The sequence below is a fragment of the Petaurus breviceps genome, unplaced genomic scaffold (assembly GCF_028583685.1).
Source record: "Petaurus breviceps papuanus isolate PSGF00001 unplaced genomic scaffold, PetGlider_PUasm1.0 229, whole genome shotgun sequence".
Taxonomy (NCBI): domain Eukaryota; kingdom Metazoa; phylum Chordata; class Mammalia; order Diprotodontia; family Petauridae; genus Petaurus; species Petaurus breviceps.
Window position 1 is genome coordinate 19,489,842 of NW_027185903.1, and position 21,189 is coordinate 19,511,030.

General features: G+C 38.8%; 1 protein-coding gene across 3 annotated transcripts in view; it reads right to left on the minus strand.

Moving 5' to 3' along the window:
- Nucleotides 1-21,189, minus strand: part of HOMER1 (homer scaffold protein 1) — a 159,211-nt gene that overhangs the window by 129,764 nt on the left and 8,258 nt on the right. Inside the window, exon 1 of one of the 3 annotated variants that reach the window (XM_069096318.1) lies at nt 17,667-17,752. The exons of the other annotated variants lie outside the window; for them this stretch is intronic. Within the exon in view, the coding sequence (XP_068952419.1) occupies nt 17,667-17,710 (44 nt within the window). The 5' untranslated portion in view covers nt 17,711-17,752. Of the gene's footprint in view, nt 1-17,666; nt 17,753-21,189 lie in introns of those variants that run through there. 3 annotated transcript variants of the gene reach the window in all.

Here is a 21,189-nt window from a genome sequence, read left to right on the forward strand (position 1 = left end):
TCTCTCTCTCTCTCTCTCTCTGTCTCTCTCTCTCTCTGTCTCTCTCTCTCTGTCTCTCTCTTTCTGTCATCTGGATTATTGCCAACAGCCTGCTTCTGGTCTCCCTGCCTCAAAACCCTCCCCATTCCAGTCCATCCTCCACCCAGCTGCCCTCCTAAAGCACAAGTCTGACCATTCTCAATTCTATAAACTCCAGTGGCTCCCTAATACTTCCAGAACCAAGTATGGAATTCTCAACTTGGCATTTACAACTTGGCCCTTCTTCCTGATTTTTCAATCTTAAACTTTACTCTCCACATATTCATTCTTCCTCTGATAAGATAATTCATCTCCTGACACCTTAACTTTACACTGGCCAAATGAAAAGTCTATTCACTCATGACTGAAATGCCTTGAGTCAAGGCATAAAATCCTTTTATTAATAGGATTTTTTTCTATGAAGTATGGATTTGGTCAAAGGGCTGCACTTGAGGACCTAGAGGGCCATGTGTGGTCTCAGGTGCCCCCCCCCCCCCCCGCCTTGACTGTCCTCCCCTCCCCCAATCTTACCCCCCATGTTTGAAATGCTTTCCCTCCTCACCTTCCTTTCTTATCTTCCCTGGCTTCCTTCAAGTTTCTGCTCCACAGCTCAAATCCCACCTTCTTTTGGAGGTCTTTCTTAAATCCTCCCTATTGCTAGCACCTTTCCCCTGAGATTATCTTTCATATATATTTAAATGTACATAAGTGTTCGTCTGTTGTCTTCACCATTAAAATATGAGCTCCTTTATGGCAAAGAAAATTCTTTTGCTTTTTTCTTGTATCTCCAGTACTTGGCACAGTAAATGGCACAGGTTGCTGATGTGCTTTCATTTAAGTTGTGTACAACTCTTCATGACCCAATTTGGGGACTTCTTAGCAAAGTACAACAGGTCTGCGATTTCCTTTTCCAGTTCATTTTAAAGATGAGAAAACTGAAGCAAATGGGGTTAAGTGACTTGCCCAGGTTTGCACAGCTAGGAAATGTCTGAGGCCAGATTTGATTTTAGGTCTTTCTGACTCTGGGCTCAGAGTTCTAGCCATTTACTGCCCAATACAGCACACAGGAAGTGCTTAACAAAAGTTAATGACTGACTAGTAAGCCCTAGCAAGCTGAAAAAGCTATGAAGTGATAGGTTGCCTGTTTCACTGAAGGATGGTCCACATAAACTTCAAAAATGCTTCACACCACAAGTTTGGTCATAGCTACTCATTAAAACTATCTACTAAGGCAGCAGTAGAAGGAAAATCCACACCAATGAAATCATAAATCTTTCAATGCACAAACATCAATTGCTGCTGGGAACAGGTGAAAATGGAATCATTTGGCAAACATGGAGTAAAGATTGTTGAAAACACCAGAGCATATCCTCTCAGAAACATCCTGAAGTGAGAATAGTAAAATAATTCATTTAACCAACACCCAAAACTCTCAAGTAGCATTCTTTTCCAACTAAGAGTCAAAGAGTGATAATACAAACCTCTTAAGATATTTGAAGCAGCACTATGGGCTAGTTCACCAACCAAAAAGAGCACATATTTAGTTAGTGAAGAAGCCAAGGGACCACAAGGAGAGGAGTGCCAGAAAGTAGATCAAAAATAACAGTGAGAGGGCTGTTAGGTGGCACAGTGGATAGAGCACCAGCCCTGGAGTCAGGAGGACTTGAGTTCAAATCCAACCTCTTAGACACTTACTAGCTATGTGATCCTGGGCAAGCCACTTAACCCTAATTGCCTCAAATAGAAAAGAAAAAGAACAAGGAGTAGAAAAAGAAAAGACTGGGGAGAGTTTTTTCTTTGTTAGGAAATTTTTTCTTTGTTACACTATCAAGCCTCTTGTTTTTGTGCAATAAATCACACAATATCTACTAATAACTCATCATGGGGAAAAGAGTGATATAAGAAATCTAAGACATGTAAATAAACCCTTATGAAAACCTGATTTAAAAAATATAAGCCTTGGGTGGCTAGGTGTCACAGTGAGTAAAGTGCCAGCCCCGGAGTCAGGAGGACCCGAGTTTGGTTCAGGCCTCAGACACTTAACATCCACACAAAAAAAAAAAACTAGCCGTGTAACCTTGGGCAAGTCACTTAACCCCAACTACCCTCCAAAAAGGCAAAAAAAAAAATTAGTTTGACAATAGTGAAACTTTGAATTTTCTCCCCTGAACAGAGAGTAGATGCTTTAAAATGTTAATTCAATTGAAATGAGTGCTTTTTGATTATTAAAAAAAACACACACACTTTATACACAAGTCAGTAAAGGAGAAAAAAGGAGGTTGTTAAGGACACACAGCAAAATACCTTTCTATATGCCTCATTTTCTAACTTCTAAAGACTTCTTTTATAATGGAGCTTGATGAAATTTTTCGATAATAAGAAAACTAAAGAGAGGCATCACAGAATCATGAGCAGAAAATGAATATCAGAACAAAGAAGACCTGTGCTCAAACTCTACCTCAACATACAATTGTCACATGAACACAAGGGAGATCAGTCATTTAACCATACAATGTCCTAGGCAATTCTAAGGGTACAGATTATAGGTGAGTGTTTTATCTACATTGGAAGAAGTTTCTACACTAGATTTCTTCTGACCAAATGAAATCACAGGTCCATGCTTAAGAAGAATGAAGACAACTGCTTGATTGCACCTGTTAAGTAAGGACATAAGAGTACATAGTCATTTTTCCAATCATGTCTAACTTTTCTTGACCCCTTTTTGAATTTTCTTGTCAAAGATACTGGAGGGGTTCTAATATTTCCTTCTTTAGCTCATTTTACAGATGAGGAAACTGAGGCAAACAGGGTAAAGCAACTTGCCCAAGGTAACACAGCTAATAAGAGACCAAGGCTAGATTTGAACTCAGGAAGATAATAAAGAGAAATAAATAATAAGAAATAGTTAGTAATAAATAAATAACTCCAGGCCCGGCATTCTATCCTCTGTGCCTTCTAAGTGCCCCCAAGACATCATATAATAAAATGTTAAATTGTGTGAAAGAGGTAAATACTTTAAGAATTAAGAAAGGGGATTCTATGGAAACTGGAGTAGCCAATCAGTAAATACTTTACGGAAAATATGTAGACTAAGCTGGATCTTAAAAAATAGGAAGGATTTGGACAAGCAGAGGGGAAATAGATCATTATTTATGGTAAAGGAACAACACAAACACAAATACTAAGGTGATAATGAACATGGTGTGTATGCTCATTGACTAATGAAGAGAATGGACTGACATGACTTCAAGTAAACTCTAAGATAAAGTGGTATGGGGAGGAGGTGGATAGGTAGGTCTGGGAAGGATACATGAATGGCATTTTATGGAAGGCAGGAAAAGCCAAGCAAAGAATGGGCACTCAAATACCTTGTTAGTAGTGCTGTGAACCAGTTCAAATATTCCGGAAAGCAATTTGGAATTGGGGGAAGAAAGTGACCAAAATTTTAATCCTAACCTTCTATCTAGAGACTCTGCTGCTAGGTATATGCCCCAAAGTGGTAACCACCATTTCTTCTTCAGACTTTGATGGGGACAGTCCAGACCCTTGAGCCCAAAAACCTTAGGAATAACAGTACCCCCCCCCCAAACACTAGACCTGCTTCTAGTCCAACCCCCAACTACATCCCTCTTCACAGAAGAACTGGTATCATTATAGAAAAGAGGAACACCTTCCTTATCATCAATGACAACAATTGCTGGCCAGTGGTGCCACCAAAAGGTAGATAGGTTCAGGAGCCCTCTCAATGGCAGCACCTTCCCAGACCACTGGTCCTGCTTCCAGCCTGGCCTTCACAGCCTCCATATGGGGAAGCAATTCTTGTGGAGAAGGGGCCAGCCATCCTTATCAGCTGCCAACCAACTGCAATACACAAGTCAAACAAGCTAGACTAATTGAAACAGCAAGGTAAACACTGAGGAAGAGACATGAGGCAGCATGTGCTAGGAAAGTCAACTACCTTGATCACCCTCTCCCCTTAGATCTTTTTTTTTTTTTAAAGCAATTGGGGTTAAGTAACTTGCTCAAGGTTACATGGCCACTTATTTCTGGGTGTGGTGGTAAGTATCTGAGCCTGGATTTGATCCCAGGTCATCCCGACTCTGGGGCCAGTGCTCTTACTCGCTGTGCTACCTGGCTGCCCCTCCCCTTAGATCTTGATGGAGATAGCCTAGGATCTGAGACCCAAGAGCCTTGGAGCAATGCTTCCAACCCAATGTCCTTAGTTTTCATTCTAGGAAGTGACCCCTGTGGAGAGATGCTTTGGCAACTGCTCCTGCAAGTGTAACAGCCATATCCACCAAAACCCAGAAAAGAAAGTTCTTGCCACCAAAGTCCTTGGTATTGTCAAATCATTCAACAGCAGAAACATATAATTTTATCAGTGGAAAATGCATTAAGAAAGGGGCATTACGGGGCAGTCAAAATGGCAGAGTAAAAGCAAGACCTCCTCGCTGCTCTGGCTCCCACCTCCCCCAATCCATGTAAAAAGGGGACTCTAAACAAACTTTGGAGCTGCAGAACCTACAAAATGACACAGAGAAGCTAACCTCCCACTGAGGACAGCCCGGTAGGCTGGCAGCAATCGGCCAGCACAGCGCTCTGGGAGCTGAGCCGAGCCCAGCCCCACACTGAGGGCAGGCCTGACTAGCTGCCAGCAGAGGGACTCCAGATCAGCAGCAGCTGTGGCTGTTTCCAGATTTATCAACACATAGACGCAAAGGACAAAGTGAGAGGTCAGTGCAGTCTGGACTTTGGGACCCAGTAAGTGGGACTGCATGGCTTTTGCCCCCAGGGTGAGAAGCCTTTGAGACGCTGGCACAGCCAGCCAGCGCCATGTGGCAGCTTCAGCACCTGGCCTGCAGAGAGTGTAGGGGGACCAAGCACCAGTCTGAGGGGTAATCACTCTTATTTTAACCTTCTTGGATCTGGATTGCAGTCTAGGCTGGAGGTCCTAGGGTGTGTGTCTAGCTTGCCAGAGCATGTGGAGACCTCACAGAGGGCACCCATCTAATACCTCCGGCAGCTGAAAAAACCCCAGTGTTTGGGATGAAAGCTCTCCTGTTTGGTGGCAGAGCCCTACTGTGGCAAAAAGCCCAGGGGTCAAGTGACTAAGGGGTGACATGACCAGGCAAAGGGAATTCAGCAGAAAGAAGATTCCAACATTAGACTTCTATTTTGGGGACAAAAAGGAGCAAAGCATGGAACAGGAGGAAGACAGTGAAGACAGAACTCCTGTGCCAAAAGCTTCCAAGGAAAATACAAGCTGATTACAGGCCACAGAGGACCTTAAGAAGCAGATAAGAGAAGTGGAGGAAAAATTGGGAAGAGAAATGAGAACAATGCAAGAAAATTATGAAATGAGAGTCAACAGCCTGACTGAGGAAAATAACACCTTAAAAAATAGACTAACTCAAATGGCAAAAGAGCCTCAAAAAGGCAATGAGGAGAAGAATGCCTTAAAAAGCCTAATTTGCCAGATGGAAAAAGAATCCCAAAAGCTCAAGGAGGAGAATCGTTGCTTCAGAATTAGATTGGAGCAAATGGAAGCTAATGACTTTATGAGAAATCAAGATGTTGTTAAACAGATCCAAACAAATAAAAGGCAATGTAAAATATCTCATGGGAAAAACCACTGACCTGGAAAATAGATCCAGGAAAGATAATTTAAAAATTATTGGACTACCTGAAAGCCATGATCAAAATAAGAACCTAGAAATCATCCTCCAGGAAGTTCTCAAAGAAAACTGCCCTGATGTTTTAGAACCAGAGGGCAAAATAGAAGTTGAAAGAATCCACTGATCACCTCCTGAAAAAGAAGAAAACTCCTAGTAATATTATAGCCAGGTTCAGGAATTCCCAGATTAAGGAGAGAATATTACAAGCAGCCAGGAAGAAACAATTTGAATATTGTGGAAACAAAATCAGGATAACACAGGATCTGGCAGCTTCTACACTGAGGGATCGAAGGGCTTGGAGTATGATATTCTGGAGGTCAAAGGAGCTGGGATTAAAACCAAGAGTCACCTACCCAGAAAAACTGAGTATCATGTTTCAGGGGAAAATATAGTCATTCAGCAGAATAGAGGACTTTCAAACATTCTTGATGAAAAAACCAGAGTTGAATAGAAAATTTGACATTCAGATACAAGAAGCAAGAGAAGCATGAGAAGGTAAACAGGGAAAAGGAATCATAAGGAACTTATCAAAGTTGAACTATTAACATTCCTACATGGAAAAACAATAATTGTAACTTATGAAATTTTTCTCAGTAGTTGCAGGGAATAGAAATATGTATATATATATATATATATATGAGGGTATATGGGCATATGAATACGTATGTGAATGTGTGTATACATGTTTACAGGTATACATAGATAGAGGGCACAGGGCCAATTTAACAGGAAGGGATGATACTTAAAAGGTGAAATTAAGAGGTGAGAGAGGAATATAATGACAGGAGATGGGGAGAGACAGAATGGGGTAAACTATCTCATATAGAAGAGGCAAGGGAAAATGGTCACAATGGAGGGGAAGAAGAGGAAGGCAAAAGGGAATGGGTCAACCTTAATCCCCTTAAATTTGGCTCAGGGAGGGAATGAAATACAAACTAAATAGGGTATCTCACCCTCCAGGAGAGTAGCGGGGGAAGGGGATGAGAGCGGGCATGATGGAAGGGAGGGCAGGTTGGGGGGGGAGGGAGGTTGGAGGCACCCACTTTTGGGAAGGGATGGGATCAGGGCAGAGAGTGGAGTGGGTGGGAGGTGGGATGGGAGGGAGGGAAATGTAGTCAGTCTTTTACAATATATCTACTATGTTATTGTTTTGCATTAGCCACACATGTACAACCTATACTGGACTGCTTATCTTCCCAGTGGGGGTGGGTGGCAGGGAAGGAAGGGAATGAGTCTGGAATTCAAAGTTTTAAAATCAAATATTCAAATATATATGTATATATATATACACTATTATTAATACTACTTTACATGTAATTGGGAAATAAGATATACAGGCACTGGGGCATAGAGATCCACTGGAAAAGTCGAAAGGGGTATGGGAGAAGATATGGGGGAGAGGAGATTGGAGGAGGGGATATCCTGTGAGACTGCTATTTTGGGGTGGTGGGTAGGGGGAAAATGGGGAGAAAATTTGTAACTCAAAATCTGGCGGAAATGAATGATGTAAATCAGAAGTTAATAAAGCGTATTAAAAAAAAAAGAAAGGGGCATTACCATCTGCTTTACCGTGTACTCGGAGGTCCACAACACCTTTCTATGTAATTTGCAGATGAAATATTCCATATATGTGATCTCCTCTGCTAGAATGTGAGCTCTTTAAATGCAGGTTTGTCTTACTTTTTAATTTATTTTCCCAAGGCTTAGCAAGGTGCTTTGCACACAATAAAAGCTTAATAATGATTTTTTAAAAGAGGCCCCATATACACTAAAGCATTTATAACATTTTTTGTAATAGCAAAAAATTACAGAAATAAAGTAGATGTCCACTCACTAGGAAATAGCGAAATAAGTTTGTGTTACATAAATATAATGGAATAATACTCCAATGTGACATATGATGAATACAGAGAATCATGGAAATACACATGAAAGCATGGTAAACAATCACAAAAACAACATAAAGACTACATTAAAGTAAATTGAAAGAACAACAAAACAACTGAAACTAAATGTTATGAAATTATAATGACCAAACTTGGCTCCAAAATCAATATGAGAGAAGGCAGAGAGCAGGGGGAACTATGGGTGCGGGACTCTACAATGTCTGACTTCTTTGATGTGTTGGGTCAGTTTTGTTCAACTGCTTACACTGGGAAATGATGATATAAAAACAACAAAAGATTTCAATAAAAACATACTTTAAAAAAAAAAGCCAAGCAAAGGCATTTAGAAATCACAAGAAGCTACTAAATGTTTGATCAGAAGAATAAGGATTAGAAACTGGATCTGGGATTCCACTCAAATAAGGAGGTCCCAGTAAGGAATTTCCTATGCCAGTGCAGGTACAGGCACCATCCTCTGTGACCCAGAAAGCTGCCTAGGGCACAAAAACATTAATTAACTTTCCCAGGGTTACACAGCCAGTACATATCACAAGCAGGAGTTCAACCTAGGTCTTCTTGGCTCTAAGGCCAACTCTCTTATCCATTATACCATGTTGCCTGCAAAAAGAATAACACGATGAAATATTGTTTCATGATAACAGGCAAGATTAATTGGGGAGCAAAAGAACCTAGGCTACAGAAGGCAAGTTATAAAGCTGTTTTAGTAATCCAGATGGGAGGAGTTGAAGTTTTATATTACAGCTATGGCCATGGGAATGTAGTAGAAAGGACAAATAAAATGTTTAGAAAAAAAATTAAGACTTGAATAATGACCACACTAAGCATTCAGAAAACATGAAGCAAAACAATTCCAGATGGTAACATGAGGGTTCCGTATGTGAACTGAAGTTTGCTTAAGATTAATTTTGTTCATAAACATAACTAAACAGGCTTGGTTGTCTTTGCAATAACTTAAAAGAGAACTACAGAATTTCTTTAGGGAAAGAAATTTCCAATTGGCATAGAGATGGATGGAGTACATGAGAATCAGACACAAAATTAATGCAAAAAACCACAAACTGATCCTCACACTCTGCATTTTAGACATTTTTTTTTCCTTTGGCAACAAGTCTAGTATATTATTCTCCCCACTTTTTCCCTTTAAGTTCCTAATAATTCTAGGGAATCTCATATACCCAGAAAATAGTTATCAGGGCTTTGTAAGTCGATAAAATGAAGGGAGAAGAGATAACAGTCCCTCTGTAAACATGTGTAAAAGGCAAAAAACTATGGTTTCACAAAGGGCCATTCAACCAGATAAAAAACCAGTATTAAAGGCAAGACAGCAAACAAATATTGTCTAGATTATTTAAAAGTTGTTTCTTTTGGGGGGGGGAGACAATATGCAGTAATAAAACAGAGTAAGTCATAAGCTAGGAAAAAGCTGAAAGGCAAAAAGAGCAAATGAGAGAATAAATATACACTTTTTTTTTTTACTATTTGGTGTTGAGAATAATATGAAATAAATGAAGCTAAATTTAGTAGCATCTTTGGAAATAAGTACTAAACTACTCATCTGAGGTAAGAATATCTGCTCAGTTTAAACGAAGGTATATTCATAATACAATACTAGTCTAAAATGGAGCTTATTTTCTTCCATTGCCCAAAACTGTTCTCTTCCTGTCAAATTTTGTCATCATTTTCTATGACTGGCCTATCCTCCTAGTCTTTCATCATTTTCAGTCACCTTTAATTGCTTCCTCTCAAAATCTAGAATCTCATTAAATATTGCTCTTTCTCTCTGAGAATGTTGCTCAGGCCATTCTTTCTTTTCCCATTTTGAGGAAATCAGTAACTTCTGGCATATGTGTCAAAAATGACATGTTTCTGCCACCATACCTTCCCTTCCCCCACCCTGATCCTCAACACAGCTATGGAAACTCTATCATTTAACATGAGTCAGCACCGAAAGAAGCTTCTTTTCTCCACCAAGTCAGGCCAGGAATTATACAGTTTTCAGCATCTCACCTCCCCCTACCAAAAACTGATGTGCATGCCAGAAAAAGGAGAAGAGGTGAAAACTTTGACACAGCATTTTTGAGAGCTGCCAACCCCTCCACCAGTCACCAACAACCTAGATAGACTTATCACAGTTTTGCACTAACCTGCACTCTTGCCAGTCCTATCAACAGTATCATCTTCCTCAAAGCATAATTTTTATTGCATCACTGTCCTCAGAAGCCTCCAGTCTCCCAAACTACCACTTGAATCAAATTAAAACAATCCACTGTAGGCTTTGATAAGATCCTTAATACACTTTCCCCTCTAAAATTCTTTATTTCGAGGCAGCTAAGTGGCGCAGTGAATAGAGTACCAGCCCTGGAGTCAGGAGAACCTGAGTTCAAATTTGATCTCAGACACTTGACACTTACTAGCTGTGTGACCTTGAGCAAGTAACTTAACCCCAATTGCCTTGCCTTCCCCTCTCCAAAAAAAAAAAAATCTTTATTTCCCATTACTTTTGACCTCATATTCACCAGTCCTTCCAAGCAAATCATGTGAACTGTTCCCATTTCATAATCCCTCTCCTACTTTCACCTCTAAGATTCTAGTTCCCCCCTAAATTATAATGACCTATATCCCTCCCCAACTCCTCTAAACAAAACAAAATCTTATCTGTTTCTCTTTCTTCAACATATTATTCATAAAATAACTGTCTCCAAGATACTTTATTAGATTAATTTTTTGTGGTCCCAGTCACTCTAGCAACAGTTTTGACACCTGTTCACATTTACCCGCCATGTATGGCTCATTCAGTTTTGCTCATAGCATCCTTCCCCATTACATCAAGAATTATTTGAAAGCAGAAATCATTTTCTCCTTCACAGTGCCTGCCTCATAGGCCTGCCCCATAGTGCCTTAAATGTTTTGCACCAAACAAATATCAGATCCTTATTGCATCTCAAAGTAAATGAAAGTTAATAATAATAATGACACAATGCTGGAAGTATAGGAAACTTTTTCTATTTATTTTAAGGTTAATTTTTCAAGATATTAAAAAAATGAAATTTCTCTTTCAAAAGACAATTGGGGAATAAATATTAAATAGAAGCCATGTAAAGGTAACTTTACCATTCACAAAATACCACCACGAAAAATGAACACATCATTTATCATTTTCCCCATGAAAAGTTCTCATTTTTAAACATCCATCTAGAAACATCTATGACACCCAAGTCCTTACCCACTCACTACTGATGATATTTCAAAATTTTACTTTGATTCTACAACTTGGAAGGTAGGAATCAAATAAAGTATCTACCAGAGGCAACCCTGGTTCAAGAAAATCTGACAAACCACAGTAAAACCTCCATTAACTGACATAATTGATAAAGGAAGGCCACCTTCTGTTTAACTAAGACAACTCAATTATATGGTAAAAAAAATTCCAATATAAGTCTCTTGCTTTATCTTGTTTTCTGAAAACTTTTTCGCGTTGATCTTTTAATTTAATAAAAATATTTATTGGGGACATATCACGTTAATAAGTCACCCTACTTAGAAGCTGCCATTTGGCAATTCTTTAACTATATCCCTTTAAACTACCTGTATAAAGGAGCACAAGAACCATGGAACACCAAGGCCTGGAAAAGAAGGGAAGTCAGTCATATCTCAAGCACAAGAACTAGAAGAAAGACAAGCTAAAGGAGTACCATTGTAATACATCTCAGAAGAACTAACTGATGGTCTTAAATGTGAGGGGTAGAACTCCTTTGGAGGACTGACAGAAAGAAACAAAAACGTCAAAAATAAGAAAACACTGAAGAAAAAGTACTAGCAGAAGAAATGCCACCCATTGATAGCACAGATCTAAATATCACTTTAAAACCACTGACTTTTAGAGTTTGAACTCTATGAGATTCAATCTATCAAAACCCTGATGGCCCTTCAAAAATCAAAAGTTAGAGGGTGCCTTTCACAACTTCAGATAAAAAAGTTTAAAAATCAAATTAAATATAATAAAATTAAATAAAAACTATACCTGACAAAGAACTTCTAAATTTCTTTTCAGTTCATGAAAAACTGAGATACTTCAAGAAATTTTTCATTAAACATTTAAAAAATTATGAGTCTTCTTGTACAAAATGACTAACTGGAAATGTTTTACCTGATTGCACATGTATAACCGATATCTGATTGCTTACCATATCAGGAAGGGGAAAGGGATAGAATTTGGAATTCAAAACTTGAAAAAAAAAAACCTCCCATGTTTAAAAAAATTATTTCAACATGTAACTGGGGAAAATAAAATATTTTATGTTTTAAAATTTCAAGGAATTAGAAGCAATTCTGACTGCCAATGAGAAAAATTTGAAATTTTATTTCAAAATAACCAGGCTTTATATGGTAATGATTAAAAAAAATTTAAGCTAACTTTGGATCTTTCAGGTAACCAAATAAACTAGACTTGTGGCTTAATAAAGGGTTTTTTCACCACAGACAAAATCACAGTTTAAGTAAGTTGAAACTACAATGATAGAAAATAGAAAACTTTATTGGAAAGTAGAAGGTAAATATTGAGAAATATTTCCAAATGACTTTTGAAGATTTTTCTTTCTTTTACCTGAAGCTATCAGCTGAGCAAGTTTTACCTATTGATTTTTTTAGCAGCTCAAATAGGTTACCATATTCAAGGTTACCATCTCACCAGAAGTGTTAATATATTTGGAATATACAATATAACCAGCAACATTAGGTGTTGCATGTCCAACAAATGCTACAATATAATCATCTTTCATGAGAAGGGATTCCAGTGTATTCAAAATCTAAAGAAATTCTTTTTGCAGAGAATTTTGATGATATCTTTTTATGCAGATCTGAACTTAAAAGAGTCAGAAGACTTGGCTTCACAAATCTCATCTCAGACACTTAGAACCTGTAGGACCCTAGGCAAATCATCTGAACTCAATCTCTGTTTCCTTGTTCCTCCATCTTCCTATAAAGATGAAGATAATAGCACCTACCTGAGAGAGTTACTGTGGGGATCAAATGTGATGATTTATGTAAAGATAAAAATTACATAAGATGTTTTTAAAATTTTAAAATACTACATAAATGGTAGCTATTATTATCACCAATAAATAGAACTAAAATTATGGCTAACGTTATATTCTACATTTCTTTTAGAACATAAATTCAAAGAAGACAAAAGTAAATACAACATTACCGAATATTACTTTAAAATTTCATGAGGGTCCTGGAAAACAAACAAAATTATATTTTCCCAACCATTTAACATGTAAGCAACTAAACTTAGGGTTTTTTCCTCCTCTTAATCGCTGCTATCCAATAAGTATGTCTCCAGTTTGTCAGCAAGAATATCTATCGTAACAGTGGCTAATCCGCTCTTCAAAGTTAAAGCTTCCTAAGCAAAATAAACAATAGACCCAAATTTAAGATTAAAACCCACTGATATAAACCAAGTGTGTGTTGGTAACTCGTTCACATGATAAACTGAGATTGGTGCTGCTAGTGGACTTGGTAGTTTTGTAATTCTCTCACTGTACCCATATCACAACTCCTCATCCTATATCTAATGACAACATGGCATCATCCCAAATACTTAAATATTTATTTCACTAACTCTTTTTGCTTGCTCACAATTTTTATTTTAAATATGTAGAGAGTAGCAACATTAAGCAGTGATAATGTTAGAAAACTATACGGTATACTGCATTTTCTATAATAGGGATACATAACAAAAAAAATCAAAATTGTCACTAACAATATTAGAAGGACAAGCAAATATCAAAAATGAACTTCTAGAAAATAGAGGCTGAATAGGAAAAAATAATACAAACAAATGCAGCCTAGATCCAGACCTGAAAAGGAATGAAATTCTATTAAAAGGTAGCTTGGCATTTTTCCTACTCTTGACATCCACACCCTCAGCTGTATTGAGTAAACAAGACAGATAAATACATTGAGGTTGGCAAGACGATTAAACAGAGCACATGAATTTTAATCATGGCACACTGCGTGACAGTAAGGTTCAAAATACCAGAGTAGTAATACCACCACTAAAATAATGTTGACAGAACCTTTTTTCCAAAGATAAACATTTATTATATAGTTCAACTCACTAATGTCCGATAGGAAAGAAAACAGCCCACTTTTACAAACAGACTCTTAGAATGTTAGGGTTGGAAAGATTTAGAAAGAGCCTGCTAGTCCAAATGACCTCCTCATCTTAAATCAGAGCAAAAGGACAAAAGGTCAAGTACATATTAAGCAACACCCACAGGCCAAGAGATCCATAGAGTAATTCTGTGGCATATACAATGGATTTAAAGAAGTACAAATCACCTTTTGCTTATTTGTTCCATTAAAGAACCAATGGCTGACAGTCACTGGACTTTCTGGCATGGTTATTCTGAGTTTTTTAAAATCAAGTTCCATTACTATGCAAATACAGTACACCCCACTGAAGAAATTTTAAGGGACCATTATGAAGAAGTTAACTGAAAAAACAAACTATAAATTGGACATAAAAATTTGCATGAAGCAAGAAAACTAATTTTAAGAGGGTCGTTCAATAGAAGGCATTCTATAGAAGAGCAAGCTGCTAGCAAGATTTCCTGTGGAAAATACTGTCTAATTCTAGTTTGTCTGAAATCTCCAAGTGGTACGGCAATTCAACATTTATTAAGTGCTTATAATATAGAAGAGACTAGGCACCAAGGATACAAAGTCCAAAATGAAGCACTCTTTGCCCTCAAGAAGCCAGCATTCTCTTGACATGTTCAGCTGGAGATGGCAACAGGACAGACAAGTGTATGTCTAACAATATAGTGCTAAAGTTCAGGGATAAAGATTAAGACTGGATATACAAATCTGGGTGTCTTCTACACAGAAGCTTTAATTACAATCACCATGGAAGAGTAAAGATAAGGCCTAGAACAGAGCCTTGGGGGTACACAGACACATGCATAGGGGGCAGAAGATGAATGAGTCAGCCAAGCCAGCTTAAGAAAGACTCAGCAGCAGTGGTCAGACAGGTGGGAAGAAAACCAGGGGATAGTAATGACACAGAAGCCAGGGAGGATAGAATTGGGAAGTCAGGGACAGAAGAAGGGGGGACGTCACTACCAAAAGCAGCAGAAAGGTTAAGAAGGGTGAGGGTGGAAAAAGGCTCCGACAGCAATTTTTGTAGAGGCAACCAATCTCTGCAAAAAAAAAAAATGTACCCAGTCTATACCCACACTTGCACTATGCCTTCTATCTTCTGTTTCCCAAGCCAGAGAACTCCCTCTGCTAATAGAGTGACTCTAGTCTTACTGCCCCAATCTTTGAGGGTTTATCACACAGTCTCATGAACCCCGCAGCTCTCTATTCTCATATGTCAGAGGATAAATGACTTCTAAGGTCACTTGAAGGTCTAGACCTGTGAAGTCTCAGACTAGGAAGGCAGAGGGCTCAGTTCTGGAGCTCCAGAAACCTTAAACTACCAGCAGAGGGGATGGCAACGGTACAAAGAACCAGAATCAAGTATGACAGAGAACAATTCCAAGTCCATCACCAAGTTATTTTGGACAATGAAGCATTGCCTGTACTCCTGCCACAGTTTACTACATATTTCTTATATGTTCAGATAAACTGATCGAGTGATGTTAAGGAGTAGATCACTTAACAAAGCAATGTTTGATTCCATCGTGAGTATATTCTCATGCATATTATCTGCATGTCTTCACTCACACTCAAGAAGCAGAGTGTTAGTTATCCCCCTCAGGGGAAGTCTAATCATATTGCTCTAGAGACAAGGAGGTTCAAGGAAGGTGACTCCCCCAAGGTCACAAAGTAAGGAACAGATGGAGGAAAATCAGATATTATGCCTCATTCTATTCATTCTCTCTGTCTCTCTGTCTCTGTCTCTCTCTCTTTCTCTCTCTCCCCTTCCCTTCCTCCCTCCTTAAAAGATGCAAAATTCAACTGGCTTTAAAATATGGCTACTGACTCCTAGATCCAAATCAAATTTGTTGAGACGTTTAATATGCCCCAATATTTTTAAATCTTATGGCACAATTTCAACATATCTACAAAGTACATAATGATTATGCCTTCTTTCAAGAGTCTAGCTTTGTCTAAAAGAAATCTATTTCTTTCAAGTCTTAGGAAGCATTACATATTAGGAAAGCTTCTAAATATAAAGAGTTGAGAACCAAAATAACAAAATGATCCAGAAGACTGATAATGAAGAATGCTTTTCAGCATCCTGACAGGGAGGCAATGGGCTCAAAATGCAGAATAAGAAACATTCTAGGGCAAGATCAATGCCAGAATTTATGTTGCTTAACTATGCATATTTGTTAAAATGGCTTTGTTGGGGTTTTTTTCCTAATACAGGAGGGAAGGAAGAGAAAAAAAATTTTTTTTAAGCAATTGGGGTTAAGTAACTTGCTCAAGGTTACACAGCCAGGTGTTTCTGGGTGGGTGCTAAGTGTCTGAGCCCGGATTCGATCCCCAGGTCATCCCGACACTAGGGCCAGTGCTCTTACTCACTGTGCTACCTGGCTGCCCCAAGAAAAAAAAATTCTTAATTAGGACTAAAACTTAATTTAAAAAATCACAAAGAAAAAGGAGAGACAGTTCAGCCACCTTGTAAAGAAATGCTCTTATATTTCAACAAATTTTTCAGCGTGATCACAAGCTCTAGAGGTCCTACTCCCTCATTTTACAGAAAAGGAATACAAAGTCCCTTAGAGGTGAAATAAATTCCCCAAAGTCACACACGTAGCAAGCAAGATGTAGTGCCAGGATTAAAAGCCAGGATCTTGGACTCCCAAAGCAGGACTCTTCCTGCTACCCCAAGCTGCTGTTGCTCCCATTTATTAAGCTCCTAACACTAGTAAGGCACTGCACTAAGTTCTGTGGTACAAAGACAAACAAGCAGCTTACAATCCAGCTGGAGTGATGGGCCACAGGCACCAATAATTATTGAAAAAGAAAATAAGAGTGTGCTAAGTGAGTCGCACAAAGAGGCAACTGCTAGAGGAGTACAAAGGCAGGAAAGACTACTTTTAAATGACAGGAACTGAGAAAGCTATAAGAGGAAGTGACTATTGGAGCTCATTCTTAAAGGCCACTGAGAATTTCAACGGTGGAGATTTGGTAAGGGGAGAGAAGAGGTGGGGAGACCCAGGAAGGGTAGGCATTCTAGTCAAGAAGAATGGCATAAATCAAGGAAAACATATAGCACAAGGGAAAGGGCAAAGTACTGAAAGGTAGAGAAACTGCAGGAAATGAAGACAAAGAATAAGTTTAGGAGTCATAAAGTCTAAGGAGAAATGGAGTGAAAGGAGATAATAACCTAAAGTCAGGGAATACCTCTGTTGATCACTCCCTTATGTGACCTTAAACAAATCACTTAGCCTCCTCCTTAGGGTGGGGTGGGGGATGTTGGACCAGCTAACTTCTAAGGTCCCATACACCACTAAATCTATGAGCCTATATTCAGGAACATTGAAAAGTCCATTTTGGCTGGAGTATTGAGTAGGAAGGGAAGTAAGGAAGAAGTGAAAGACAAAGCTTGAAAGGCAGTTGGTATCTAATGATAGAGAGCCTTGCACACTAGACAAAGGAGATGGACTTGATTCAGAGACCAGTAAGGAATTGCTGATGTCTTCTGAGCAGAAGAATGTTGTGAATACATATGCGTACTAGAGAAGATGAATCTGGCAGCAAGGTACCATCGACATCCTGCTTCTCCATCTTTTCCATTTGATTGAACTAGGCTGCAAATTGACCCAGGAAAATGAGAAGCCCTCCCTGGTTCTGAGAAAATTACCAGAAGTTATTTATGGGGGAACAAAAAAAAAGGGGGGGGGATATTTCTGTCTATAACTGCTCCATTTTAGTTCTAGTCAGAGTTTATATATCCATAAGCCCTAAGTCATTAGCCATCATTTCCACTGGGGATCAGGTCTGAGATGGAAAATAGGCACAAGGGAGGCAAGTGATGTTGTTCTGTATGTGGGGGGGGGGGGAGGGGGGAGGGAGGGCCCAGAATCACAGAAAGTAAAACTCTCACCTGGGAGGGAAGAAAACCAGGCTAAACACTCCAATCCTGCTCATCCTGGAACCTCTAAGCACTAAAGCCCCACCCCTGCCCCCCACCAATATGTCTTGCTTCCTAGCCACTTCTATGCCTTCTCCCTCTATTACTATCACTTAGCAACCTCTTCCTTTTGAAGTTCATTCTATCCTATTTTCTCACCTAGGGCAGAGCCTAATGGCTATTATCTATGGATCCTTAGGACAATCTTTTTCCCTTTTCAATGAGTCCAGTACCTGGCTGATACTCTCCCTCTCTATGCCAACTTATGCCCTCATACTAAGAGACTTGAGCCCACAGAAAGATTTAAGAAAAATTTAAGTTCCCTTAAATACAGAAAGCTTCCAACTCAGTCTGCTGACCTCACACAACATTCTCCTCCACTCCACCTAAACTACACCATTGGCCTTTCCTCCACTCACAAGTATTCCACTGCCACGATTATGAACTCCAAAATTCCTTTATCCAATTATGATTGCCTTTCATTCCATTCCTCCTTACATCTTACTCCTCCTAAACCTATTCTTTGTCCTCTTCATTACCTGTGATCTTTCTGCCTCTCAGTACTTTGCCAGCCTATCACCCCTGTTCTGCTTAGGCTTTCCTCCTTTCCCAGTCTCAACAACTCCCTTGCTGAACCAGTTCAACCTTAAGATATCACCCATGACATCACTAGTCCTATTCAAAAATGAAGGATAAAAACAATACCAACTTCTACTTTCAAATACCTTGGCCACTCACCCTATTGCTACTCATATCTTGCTAAAACCCAATCCTAGGTTACTCACACCAGGTGCCTCCAGTTCAACTCAAACGCTGCCAAACAGAGAAAGAACTCATGAAACCATGCTATAAATTTGTTATCTATACTCACTCAGCTAAGCCCTCAATGGAGCAAGGCAATTATTTTACTCTCCACTGATTCTCTATCTCATTCTCTACAACAGTCCCAAATATTTTCTTCTCTCTTCAATCTCCCTGCAGCACCTCCTCCCCACACACTCTCTGCTGGAGACCTTATTTCATATTTAACAATAACAACAATAGAGGCCCTTCATTAAGAGCTTCCTCCCCTCCCATCATTTCACAACTGCTTTACATAATTCCCACCATTTCCTCATTCCCTCCAGCATAGAAGAGGTAACCTTTCTCCTACACAAGGTCCACAAAAACCCTATCTTTAAAAAACCTTCACAACTTTCTATTCTTTCTGATTATTGTCATTATATTTCTCTTGTCTTTCATCTCCAAACTTGAAAAAGGAGTTCTCAGCCCTTTACAATTTGGCCACCAAATTCATCATTCAAATAACTGCTCTCTCCAAAGTTACTAATGATCGCTTTTTTCATTGCCAAATCGAACAGCTGTCACGATCTTCATCCCTCTCAACCTCTCTCTTCCAGAGGGTCCTTGGGATATAGGTCTCTCACTGGTTGTTCTCCCTTCTCAGTATCCCTTAGTCAATCAACATCCACGTCACACCCACTAATTGCAGGTATAACCTAAGACTGTCCTGGGATGTTTTCTCTTCTCTTTATATGAACGTCACGACCTCACAAACTCCCAAGGGTTCAATGATATCTATGAAAATGACACCCATATCTATAATATAATATGATATGATATGATATGACATATGACATGACATAAACTTTTTTCCTGAGCTCCATTCCCGTAGCACCAAGTGCCTACTGAACATTTCTAATCAGGTTTGCCATAAGCATCCCAAAATCAACATGTCCAAAACAGAACTCACCTTTTCACCAAAATGGATCACTCCTCTTCAGAACTTCCCTATCACTCACTGTTTATGGTACTACCCTCCCAGTCACCTAGGTTCGCACCCTCAGTGTTACCTTCAACTCTTCTCTCATCTAATATGTTTAGGAAGTTTTAAAAATTTGTCCTTTCTTTCATCCCTTTCTCTCCAATCATACAGCTGGGATCCTGGGTCAGGCCCTCAATCACCTCCTGTCTGGACTACTGCAATAATCTTCTAACTGGTGGCCAACATGTCTCTCTCTTTTCCAATTCTTCCTCCATTCAGAGGCTAAAGTGATCTTCTTAAAATGTTGGTCTGACCATGTTAATCTCCCTATTCCACAAACTTCAATAGCTCTCTATCAGCTCCAGGATCAAATGTAAACTCCTGTTTGGCGCTGAAGTTTCTTTACTTCCTATTTTTCTAACCTCCTTACATATTATTCTCTTCCCCATATTCCAAAATCCAACCATACTATTCTATTTGCTGTGATGCATTCAGATATATGCACTTATATGCACATATACAATATATACATATGTATAGGCATACACACTTATGTAACTATACATGCGCATATACAAACATATGTATGTATGTGATACATATTCTACACACAAGCATATGTGCATGTGTATGCATATGCACACAGAGTGAAATGACATTCTTGCTCCTATCTATGCCTTTGCCCTAACTGTCTCCCCATAACTGGAATGCATTTCCTTCTTACTTCCACCTTCTGAAACCCCTGGTTTCCTACAAGACATCACATAAGGCCTTTCCTGATCCCTATAGCTGCTAGTGAAACTCTTTTCCAAAATGATCTTGTATTCACTTTGTACATGTTATATACATATATATGTGTGTACATATGTGTATATATACACATACACACACTATATATATAATTTTATACACACACATACATACACACGTCTCTATTAGACTATTAATTCCTTGAGGGCAGGGGCTGGGCTGTTTCATTGTTGTCTTTGTATCTCCAGCCCTTAGCACTGGGCATGGCACTTATACAGTATTTAACAAATACTTGCTGATTGATTAAAATATGTAAACAAGCACTACGGTTATATAGTTGTTTAGTAAAACTTGAAACATTTCAGTTCTTGAGGAGTTAAAATATGCTTATACTCTGTATTGCCTGACTATTACTATAGAAGGGAGCCTTTCAAAATGAGGGTGACTATTGCTAAAACCTGAAGTATCCTGAGACTCTGAAGTGAACTCAAGAAGTTCTGTGAAGTAAATGGAAATCTTTCTGAGCATTTAAACATCTTGTTCATTCTACAAATCTAATGAGCGATATAAATCACAGAGGGCCTCTGCTGTACAAGTCATGAGCCATAAAATAGAGCAGATGACAGACTGTGGAATAGCCGATATATAAGATAGAAAAGAAATAGATGCACATTTTATTCAACTAAAACATTGCTTCATTTTTGAATAAGCTAATTTTTCAAAGTGGCTGGATACTGTATATACCTAACTTTTAACAAAATTTTAGACAAAGTCTTTCATACTACTGCCGTGAAGAAGATAGAGAGAAATGATCTCAATGATAGTATAATTAGATAGATTTAAAACTAGCTGACCTAGAACCAAATAGTGGTGGTTAATGGTTCAAGGTCAATAGGGAAGGACATCCTCAGTGGAGATGTTCTTGGGCACATGGAGTCTGAAATCTTCATATAAAAGAAAAAATAGTCCAAGTATCCAGAA